A 10,681-nucleotide genomic window follows, 5' to 3' on the forward strand; every position below is an offset into this window, starting at 1 on the left:
CCCCACTGTGCCTAGGAGGAGCTGGGGCTTGGGTTGCGACCATAAGCTTATAAGTTAGTGCTTTGATTTCTAAATGAAGATGCTCTCTTCTTTTATGAATTGGTACCTTTCTCCTACTCTCAATGGATACATTTTGAGTAAATCTGCAGTGCCACATACCTGGGCACAAAGGGAAGAAAAAAAACGGGGGGGGGGTGGGCCAGGATTATGTATTTTTATTTCTTAGCAAGTCAAGACTACAGCTGGCAGATTAGGAACATAAGCTCCTCTTATAAAATATGAGTACCGCCCTGGCCGGTTTGGCTCAGCGGTTAGAGCGTCGGCCTGCAGTCCAGAGAGACCCGGGTTCGGTCCCCGCTAAGGGCATGTACCTCGGTTGCAGTTTTTCCCCAGCCCTGGTTGGGTTGTGTGGGTGGCGACCACTCGATGTGTCCCTTTCACATCGATGTTTCTCTCTCTCTCTCTCCCCCTCCCACTCTATCTGAACAAAATATCGAAAAATGTCCTTGGGTGAGGATAAAAAAAAACAAAACAACTTGATATGATCGTTGGCGTCTATTTAAAAATTTTTTTCTTTATTGATTTCAGAGACAGAGGAAGAGAGATAGAAACATGGATGAGAGAGAACATCGATTGGCCACCTCCCGCATGCCCCTCACTGGGAATCGGGCCCACAACCTGGGCATGTGCCCCAACCAGGAATCGAACCAGCAACCTCTTGATTTATGGGTCGACGCTCAACCACTGAGCCACACCGGCCGGGTTCGTTGGGGTCTATTTAAATATTCATCCTATTACATCTAGAATCACCAAGAAGTTGGTCCTGTGATAGTCCCAAAATAGAATTGAAACATGGTGTTTTGCATTAAAGTATGCAAATTTATGTAGAGAAAATATATATCGTATACCCTGTGATGCTTTTCCACCTAACTGGTATTTATATGAATTTGTTTTCCTTTTTTTTTTTTTATCCTCACCCGAGGACATTTTTCCATTTTTTGTTCAGGTAGAGTGGGAGGGAGAGAGAGGAAGGGAGAGAGAGAGAGAAACATCGACGTGAAAGGGACACATCGAGTGGCTGCCACCCGCATGACCAACCAGGGCCGGGGACAAACTGCAACCGAGGTACATGCCCTTAGCGGGGACCGAACCCGGGTCTCTCCGGACCGCAGGCCGACGCTCTAACCGCTGAGCCAAACTGGCCAGGGCTGAATTTGTTTTCTTTTATAAAATATGTTTTGATCCCTTAAAAAATAAACAAAGGAAATGAAATCAGCAACCCGAGAAGGCCTCCCAGAGGAGGCAGAAGGAGCCAGCGCAGCCAGGCCCCTTGAGGCGGAGACACTGATGCCGGTGGGTAAGTCCTGCTCCTAGCTGGGCCTCGATTTCCCCACCTGCCCAGGCCGGGGTGGATGAAATCATATTTGAGGGTGTATCTGATGGGAGGGGTGGGTTGCGAGTCAGGGGGTTTGGGTCCTGGGGGTATGACACCAGGTGTAGGGAGAAGGTCCCCCTCTTTCAGAACCCTCCAGCACATCCAGTCTGAGGAGCCTCTCAGGAGTTGGGAGGTGAGCACAGGCATGGCAGGGAGTGGGGGTCCCAGCCCCCCAGAGCCTGTCCTGGTCCCTGCAGGTTCTCCTGGGCAGCCGTCTGCATGGCACACACTCCCAGGGCCCGTGTGGGCTGCACAGACGTGCAGGGGGCAGGGCTCCTGCCCTCAGTGGAAACGCTGTTGGCCAGCAGGTAGACATGAGCAGGGTGGGGGACCCTCTACCAGTCCCTTGGAGGTGGGGACTGTAACCTGTGCACCCCCGGGTCCCACCTCTGCTTCTCAGCGCTGGTTGCTCTGGGGGATGGTGGCCAGTGAGGACCCAGCTTTGAGAACTTGGAGCTCCGCCAACAGGATGGGTCAGCCCCCCCCCCGAACCCCCATAACAGCACCCAGGCTCTCCTTCCCAGGGTCTCCAGAAATGACATGAGGTAGCAACTGTGAAGGTATTGGTGTCAAAGACAGCCCCAGAAGGGTTGTCGGTTCAGCAAGGCGGGGCGTCCAGCCATCAGCCACAGGAGGGGTGGGCGCTGGGGCTGACGGGCCTGATAGGGACCTTCCCAGGGCCTGTGGAGCCAGGACATGCACATCAGGGTCCGGACAGGTGTGATTAGACCAAAGCTGCCAGGTGTCATTGGTTTGGGACATCACAGAGGAGGGGAGCTGTGGGGGTGCCATGTCCAGCACCTGAGCCAGGGACACAAACGAGATGAGCAGCCAGCGGCGGAGGCTGACTCACCCAGACGCTCCACATCTGGGCCTCCAGGGTGGTGGGTGGGCTGCCTCTCTGGAGCCCCGGAGCCTGCCCCTGGGATGTGGGTAGGGCTATGCCGCCCCAGGCTGCCCACATGTGCCCAGGTCTGCGGTAGGTCAGGTGCTGGGAAGACCCCAGGGGAGAGCCCCTCCTGCCCGGGAAGATTAGGGTTCGGTTCTGAGCACAGTCTGCACCTGGGAGACCCTGGGCAAGGCCAGGTCTCTTTCTGAGTCCCCATGGCCCCATCTGTGAAATGGGGGCAAGAAGCCCCCAGCCCCGCCCCTCCAGGGACAGGTGGGAGAGGATATGCGCACTGTGGGGAGCCCCATGTGTGCGCAAGGGTCCCCTCCTCCAATGGGGGCCCAGCCTCTGGAGTTGGGGAGGAGGGCCCTTGAGAGCTGAGCTCTGGGATGTGGTGGGAACAGCCCCGCCCCCAGCAGAGGGGGACACAGGTGACCAGAAGCTCAGAGGCCGGTCCTGTGGAGAAGCCTCGGGTCAGCTCTCTGGGGTGCAGAGCGGCAGGGAACGTGCGGATGCTTGGGGGGCACCCACTACCACAGGAAACGGGGGCTGGTGGACAGGATGGGCTGAGACTGCTCTGCAGACTCTGGGCTCACCCACGGGGCAGGAGCCTGGTGAGGGGGCTGGGCCCTGAGAGAGTGCTCCGCCCACACTGAGCCCTAGGCTGGAGGGGAAATGACTCCCTGAGCCCAGGACCAGTTTCCATACTTTTCTGCTTCCTGGAGCAGCAAGATGGAGTCCTGGGGTCCTGCCCTGGGTCCTGCTGGCAGGGGTCCCGAGCTGGCAGCCAGGGCCTGAGGGTCCAGAGGACAGACATGGAGCCTCTGCAAGGCTGGGGGCCGCCCCCCTGGAGCCTCACACCCAAGGCTGGTGCCCTGAGACTGGTGAGTCACCAGATTGTTAGCCTCTGCTCCCCCAACCCCCAGCCCCATGCCAGCCCCCTGCTGTGCCCAGCAATCTGCTCCTCCTCAGTGTCTCCCTGGGCCCTGTCCCTGTCCCTCTCACACCAGACTGTGTCCCCAGCAGCCCAGCTCTTTGGGCTGTCCCAGCCCCTGACACTCAGTTCCCTGAGCACCGGGATGGGGGGCACAGGCAGGAAAGCCGTACCTCCCACCACATGGACCCCCACCCCCACCACCCCATTCAGGGGTGAAAGGTGAGCCCCACCACGGGGTGAGGGCGCTGGGACGTGCATTAGGGCAGAAGCCCAACCGGGGCTGATCACCCACAGCCGCAGCCCTGTCCTGGGAGAAACTCGAATATCTGTGCACTGGGCGGGAGGCCACTGCTCTTGGGCTGTGTGGTTTCCTGTCAGCCCACGCGGGTACCCCTGAGGATGACCGCTGTTTGCCGGGGCCCCTCCTAAGCCTGTGTCCCCTGTCAGGCCAGAGAACCCTGAAGGCCGTCCCTGCCCTGACCCTGTGCTCCCAGGGCTGAGCGGGACCAGCAGGGGCAGCAGCGAGGCCCAGACTTTGTTCCCAGGGCTGGGGACCAGCTGGGGAGAAGAGGGGCAGAGGCTGCAGACCGCACAGTCCCCACCCCAGGCTCTCAGGGTAGGGTCCACAATAGACAGTCCTGTCCCGGGGCCTGTGAGTATGGTCCCTGCATTTCCTGCCACCACCCGGCTGCTGGTGCCCATTTCCCGGAGGGTGAGGCTGAGGCCGGGCAGCCCAGGCACCTCCTCCATCTCCCTTAGACCCTGTGCCTTCTCCTGCTGGGAGTCGCCCACTGCGCCCGGGGGATGCCCTCGTGCCCGGAGGAGGAGTTCCCGGTGGGGGCCAAGTGCTGCCCCAAGTGCAGCCCAGGTGGGTGCAGCCTGCAGGGACCCCCTGTGGGGCCGCGGGGGCCGGGCTGTGGGCAGGGGCAGACCTTCCCCCCACTCCACTGGCTGGACCTCTGTTCCCAGAGCCCACGTCATGGGAGGCAGGAAGCCCTGGGCACAGAGGAGGGTTTGGGGGTTTGGGACCCCAGGGCAGCCCCTGCAGCTCTCACTCACCCCGAGACCCTCAGCTCACCGCCAGGGGACAAGGGCTGTGGGTGGGCAGCCCCCGGATGGCGGGAAGCCTGGGTCTCAGCCCGGCTCAGTGCCCCAGGAGGCCCCACATTCTTCTAGAACATTCTCACTGCACACTAAGCTGGCTCCTTGTGCCTGGGGAACAGCTCAGGTGCCTTTGAGTCCCTGTGGGAGGTGTCACACCTGATGGGCTCCCGAGAGCCGCACCCTGTCCTGAGTGTGTGGATCTCTGGGCTGCAGGACACCGGGTGAAGGAGGCCTGTGGGGAGACCACGGGGACAGTGTGTGCCCCCTGCTCCCCGGGGACCTACACTGCCTACCGCAATGGCCTGGAGGCGTGTCTGCCGTGCCACCTCTGTGACCCAGGTGAGAACACTGAGCCCAACCTGCTCTGTGCTGAGCCCCAAATCCCCAGTGTCAGCCCTCGCCTGCCTGCGGGGTTCAGGCTGCCAGGGCCAGGCCCCCCCACCAGCCAGGGGTGCTCCCTGCCGGCCATCCTTCAGGGGATCCTCAGGCCCATGACCACACCGGCCTGTTCCCAGGAGGGGCTAGTGGCTCTTCCCCGTGACCCCATGACCCGGGCCCTCCAGGGCTCAGGGACCCTTTTTCATTTCAAGGGCCCCCAGCCTGGGGCAAACCCCCAGCCCGTGTGCCCAGGGACAGGCCTCCTTCACCTGAGTGCAGGGTCTCAGGACCCCCAAACCTCTCGCCCACCCGAGGACCCTCCTCAGGCTGAGCACTGGACCCGAGGCCTGCTTCCTGCCCAGGGCAGGTGATCTGGGCTGGGCACCCCAGGAGGAAGGCCAGGGCTGAGGTGGAGGCCAGGATGCTTGGGGTTCAGGGAGGTGGGGGAGCCTCCTGCTACAACCACAGATCCCCCAGGGAGCCCTGTGTGACGGGCTGAGCCGGGGCAGATGGCAGGAGGCTGTCTCAGGAGGGCTCCCCACCCACCGCCAGCTGAGGGGGCTCCTGCCCTGTGGCTGCCATCTGACCAGCCTGGTTTGCAGGATGGGAACCTGTCTGAGGGCGTCTTCAGGGGGGCAGCCTGGGGCTGGGACTGGCCTCAGCCTGTCCCTACTGACGGGACCTCACTTCCTGTCGGGCCCAGGCTGGGAGGTCTCAGTGTCCCCCAGAGGCCTGGCCTTCTGTGCAGGACACCCGTCCACCACCCCTGCCGCTGGCCTTTCCCTGCCGGCTGCTGGTCACCTCCCTTGAACCCCCTTTGGGACTCTCCTGTGTGTCGGGCACCTCCAGGCAGTATGTTCTGGCAGAGCCTGGGGGCACCTGGCAGGGTCCCAGCTGGGAGCAGAGTTGGGCTGGGGTCCCATCACCCAGGGCGCTCCCCAGACCCCAGGCAGGAGCCCCAGGCCTGCAGGCGCTGTCCCGCCCTCAGCTTGGTTTCCCCCAGTGACGGGGCACTCCCCACCAGCCCTGGTGTCCTTGCTGTGGGTCTGACTCCTTCTCTGGGTCCTAGACACGGGCCTGGTGACCAGGAGGAAGTGCTCCAGCACCGGGAACACTGTGTGCGGCTGCGACCGAGGCCACTTCTGTGTCCTAGTGGACGGGGACAACTGTGCTGAGTGCAGGCCCCACAGTGACTGCAGACCAGGCCAGAGGGTGCAGGAGACAGGTGAGCCCCAGCACCCAGTGAGGACACAGAGCAGACAGAGCCCAGGGGTGGGGAGGCCCCGAGGAGCCCTCTGCCCGACACTCTCGTTCTCAGGCACCGAGAGGCAGGACACGCTGTGTGAAGACTGCCCGCCTGGAACCTTCTCTGCAGGTGGGACCCAGGCGGTGTGTGAGCCCTGGAGCAAGTAGGTGATCCCGGGGAGGTCCTCAGTGCTCCCCTGGGAGAGAAGGGCCCTCCCCTAGCAGAGAGACTGTGGGCCCCCCTCTGGCCGAATCTGCCCATGTCCTGTGTCTCTCTCGCAGTCGTCACTGTAGCTCAGCGCCCACATCAGCACATCCTCGATCCTGGAGCTCAGGGTGCTGTGGCCAGAGACCCCACACCCTGTGTTCTGGGGTGTCCCCAGGTGTCATGGCGGTGGGGCTTCCCTGAGATTCTGGCCTCAGGGAGAGGCCTAAAGGAGGCTGTCAAAGTGAGGACCCCCTCCCTCTGCAGCAGGTCCCCTGAGTGCCAGTCCCCGGGTTCCAGCTCTGTCCTGGATGCTCAGGGCTATGGGAGGAGGCTGGCGACCAGGTGTGGCTGCCACAGGGGAGGGACCAGGGGTCTTTGTCTACACTCTGCCCCACTGCACACTGTTCCCTCCCCAGGTCTGTCCTGTGTCCATGGCTGTGGCTTTAACAGTCCGTCCCTGGCATTAGCTCTGTCTCCACCCTCTGTCATCTCCATCACTGTCCCTCTGTCCTGTCAGTGTCCCTGTCCCCTGGTGTCCTGCCTCCCCCTCCTCTCCCTCTGTCTTCCCGTGGCTGCGGGACATGGAGTCAGACAGACCACGTTCACCCAGAGCCGCCCCCGCACGGGGGCCCCAGGCAGCAGCCTTCACCTCTGTGAGCCCGGCTGTGCAGCGGGACACTGGAGGGTCCCCGTGAGCATCAGGCCCCCAGGGTGCCCAGGCCTGCGACCCAGGTCCCCACCGCTCCTGTCCCCCAGGTGCAGTGGACCCTTGGAGATGGAAGCCCAGCCTGGGACCAATAGCACAGATGTGACCTGCTCCTCCTCGGTGAAAGTTGTCATCCTGTGTGTCTGCACTGTCATCCTTGTCACTGTGTCACTGGGATACTTAATCATCAGAATCAGAAGGTCACGTGGTAAGCAACAGCCCCTGGTCCCATCAGGGCTCAGGTCCCAGCTCTCATTCCCCCACCCTCCCTGGTCTGTCCCTCACAGTGGGGGAGGTGTGGCACTGGGGCCCGGGAGGGCGGGACTTCCTGTCTGAGGAGCCCTGTGCCCAGAGGTGTCTGCTCAGCACCTTGGACCCTGAGCTCCCATCTGCCCTCAGGGGACAGAGAAGCACAGGAGCCTGGAGCCCTGGGGGCGGGGCCCACGTCATTCATTCCCTCCTTGGTTCCCCCTCACCCACTGTCCCCTGCACAGGGCTCTGTGTGCCCGGGGAGCCCGAGTGGCAGGGGGAGCGGGCACGGAGCAGAGAAAGGCACAGGGAGAGGGGCAGGCTCTGTCCTGTGTCCTCACCCGGGAGGGTCTGGGCCAGGCTCTGAGCAGCCGGGCAGTGTCCCTTCTCTCCAGATCCTGGGGCACCCCCTCCTGTGTGGGGTGCTCACCCCTCTCCCTGGTCGGTGGTCCGACTGGGCTGAGTTAGGGACTGAGTTTGGCAGCTGGCCAGGTGGCAGGGGTGCCCTGAGTCTTGTCACCTGTCCTGGCTCCCTGGAGACAGGCCCGGCAAGGAGCCATCCACACTGGTCTGGCTGCCTCTGAGGGGCCGTCTCTCCAGGAAGGTGTAGGGTGAGGGGCAGAGCTCTGGGGTCCCCCCAGTGTGTATCGCCCCCCCCCCAATGCACGTGTCTCTGTTTTGCAGGAGAAACCACCCAGAGGACACACAGGGATCAGGTACTAATGCTTGTCCCACCCTGGCGGTGATGCTGCTGGGCTGGGTGGGGTCCCAGTTCCCTGTGGGTGCTGGGTCCTTAGGGTGCAGTGAGCTCACTCGGGAAGGGAGGCCACTGCTCCTCCCCTGGGAGACCGGGCTGACCCTGAGCATCCTGGGCCGAGGGCAGGAGCCGGCCCAGCGTCTTCATGCCAAATGTACTCCACAGTGGAGAAGACAGCAGGCGGATGGGGACACCAAAGCCGACCAAGCCCTGCAGGTGTTTCTGATCTTGCCAGATGTCACCACGGTGGCCGTGGAGGAGACAGCATCCGTGTTCCCTGACAGAGACCCACCAGCTGACAAATGCTTCAGGATGCAGACGTCTGAGCATCCACGGGGCCTGCTGACTGCTCCAGGCCCCCGAGGACTGAATGTGGGACCCGGGGAGCTGCTGGGACCCGCTCCTGGATGGCTGAGCCTGCACCGGGCAGAGGAAGGCACCGGCCACTGCTCTTCGGGGTTTGAGGGCCACACATGCCTCCACATCTAACTCCTGAGGTGCCCTGAGCCCTCCTCTCACCCCTTGCTGACCCAGCAGCCTGAGGTCACACCCACAGAAATCTCGGCTCCCCACCTGCTCCTGCTCCTTGAGCCTCAGCTGCAGGATGGGCCTGTGGGCACCTCCGGGGACTGGACTGGGCACGGTGGGCATGAATGGGACATTGGATGAATGTGACTATTGGAAGTTATTTCCCAATTGAACATATATTCGTTTAATTTTTTTTTTATCCTCACCCAAGGACATTTTTCCATTTTTTAAAAAAATCTTTATTGTTGAATGTAGAATGTATTGCAGATGGTCCTCATTTTTTTCCCAGTGACCCCCTCCTCCCCACTCCCGCCCCCCTCCTGCCTTTTCCCACACTGTTGTCTGTGTCCATTGGTTATGCATATATGTTCTTTGGTTTATTTCTTCCCACCCCCTAACCCCTTTCCCTTTGAGATTTGTCAGTCTAGCAATGAATTTGTACTTCTTAATCCCTTCACCTTTTTCACCCATTCCCCCAACCCCCATCTGGCAACCAACAAGCTGTTCTCTGTATCTATGAGAATGTTTCTGTTCTACCTGTTCATTTTGTTTGTAGATTCCATTGTTGATATATATGTATTCACTGCCATTTTGTTTGTTCATATATTTTATCTTTTTCTTCAAAAAGACCCTTCATCATTTCATATAATAACGGTTTTGTGGTGATGAACTCCTTTAACTTTTTCTTGTCTGGGAAACTCTTTCTATGGCCATCGATTCTAAATGACAGCTTTGCAGGACAGAGTAATCTTGGTTGTAGGTTCTTGCTTTTCATCACTCTGAATATTTCTTGCCATTCCCTTCTGGCCTGCAAAGTTGCTTTTGAGAAATCAGCTGACAGCCTTCTGGGAACTCCCTTGTAGGTAACTAGCTGCCTTTCTCTTGCTGCTTTTAAGATTCTCTCTTTGTCTTGAACCTTTTGCCTTTTGATGATGATGTGTCTTGATGTGGGCCTCTTGGGGTTCATCTTGTTTGGGACTCTCTGTGCTTCCTGGACTTGTATGTCTGTTTCCTTCACCAAGTTAGGAAAGTTTTCTGCCATTATTGTTTCAAACAGGTTTTCGATTTCTTGTTCTCACTCTTCTCCTTCTGGCACCCCCAGGATGCGAATGTTGGCACGCTTGAAGTTGTCCCAGAGGCTCCATGCAGTCTCCTCATTTTTTTGGATTCTTTTTTCTTTTTGCTGTTCTGATTGGGCATTTTTTGCTTCCTTATATTCCAAATCGATGGTTTGCTTCTTGGATTTACATACTCTACTATTGAATCTGTGTAAATTATTCTTTATTTCAGTTAATGCCTCCTTCATTTCTGACTGTGCATCCATCATTTCTGACTGGTCTTTTTTTATGCTCTTGAGGCCCTCACTAAGTTCACTGAGGTTCTCACTAAGTTCATTGAGCATCCTTATAAGCAGTATTTTGAACTCAGCATCTGTTAGGTTGTTTATCTCCATTTCACTTAGTTCTTTTCTTGGGGTTTTGTTCTGTTTTTTTCATTTGGGACCTGTTTCTTTGTCTCCTCATTTTGGCTGCCTCCCTGTGTTTGTTTCTGTGTATTACTTAATGAGAGATATGGGGCTAGCTGAGACCAGATGCTGCTTGTTTGTAAGAATTTAGGAAAACCTGAAGCGGGATCCAAGACAGGACAATCCTATGGTTAAACAAGTGGTAACAGCTTGGGTGGGCCTGAAAGTTGGGTGGGGGTGGGGGGGCTCAGGGAGTCACCTGGGCGGGGCTACCAGTGTGAGCCAGGTTGCTGGAGTCCCAGATATGGGGGCTGTCTGCCACCCCAGGGAAGGGCTCACCAAAGGAACAAAGGCCTCTGACAGCACGCCTGTCCCGGAGAAAGCCCCCTCTCCAGCCTCGCTCCAGTGCCAAACAGCTCAGTTCTTCCCTGTATGTCTCTGGTGCCCCTCGAGCTGCCTCCCCTCCAAGCTTAGAGAGAGTGAGTCCGATAAGTCTGTGCGTGGGCCCTTTAAGGAGCTGCCTGGGGCTCCAGCCGTGTCAGCCTCCCTGAGCCTCAGTTCCTGCTGGGTTTTCCAGCCAGAAGTTATTGGGACTCTCTTCCTGGTACTGGAACCCTGAGCGGGGCACCTGGTGTGGGACAGGGACCCCTCAGTCCTCAGGAAGGACCTTCCCAGCCTAGGTGTCCTCCTGATTTTTATCTGCCACACGTGGGTGTGGGACCAGCCCCTCCGCCTCCGCCTCTCACGCGTCCGCCCCTCCTACCAGTCTGGATGTGGCTG

At 59.2% G+C, this 10,681-nt stretch overlaps 1 protein-coding gene across 1 annotated transcript; it reads left to right on the forward strand.

The window, feature by feature from the left end:
* The first annotated feature begins 2,332 nt into the window (after nucleotides 1–2,332).
* LOC118643384 (tumor necrosis factor receptor superfamily member 14-like) lies at nucleotides 2,333–8,397 on the forward strand. Its single transcript, XM_036281429.1, has 8 exons — nucleotides 2,333–3,208; nucleotides 4,021–4,129; nucleotides 4,579–4,704; nucleotides 5,813–5,968; nucleotides 6,062–6,152; nucleotides 6,953–7,110; nucleotides 7,836–7,867; nucleotides 8,074–8,397. The coding sequence occupies exons 1-8, from the start codon at nucleotides 3,140–3,142 to the stop codon at nucleotides 8,395–8,397; spliced, it is 1,065 nt and encodes a 354-aa protein (XP_036137322.1). The 5' UTR covers nucleotides 2,333–3,139.
* The last annotated feature ends 2,284 nt before the right edge of the window (nucleotides 8,398–10,681 follow it).

Source organism: Molossus molossus, unplaced genomic scaffold (assembly GCF_014108415.1).
Source record: "Molossus molossus isolate mMolMol1 unplaced genomic scaffold, mMolMol1.p scaffold_m16_p_35, whole genome shotgun sequence".
NCBI classification, from domain to species: Eukaryota; Metazoa; Chordata; class Mammalia; order Chiroptera; family Molossidae; genus Molossus; species Molossus molossus.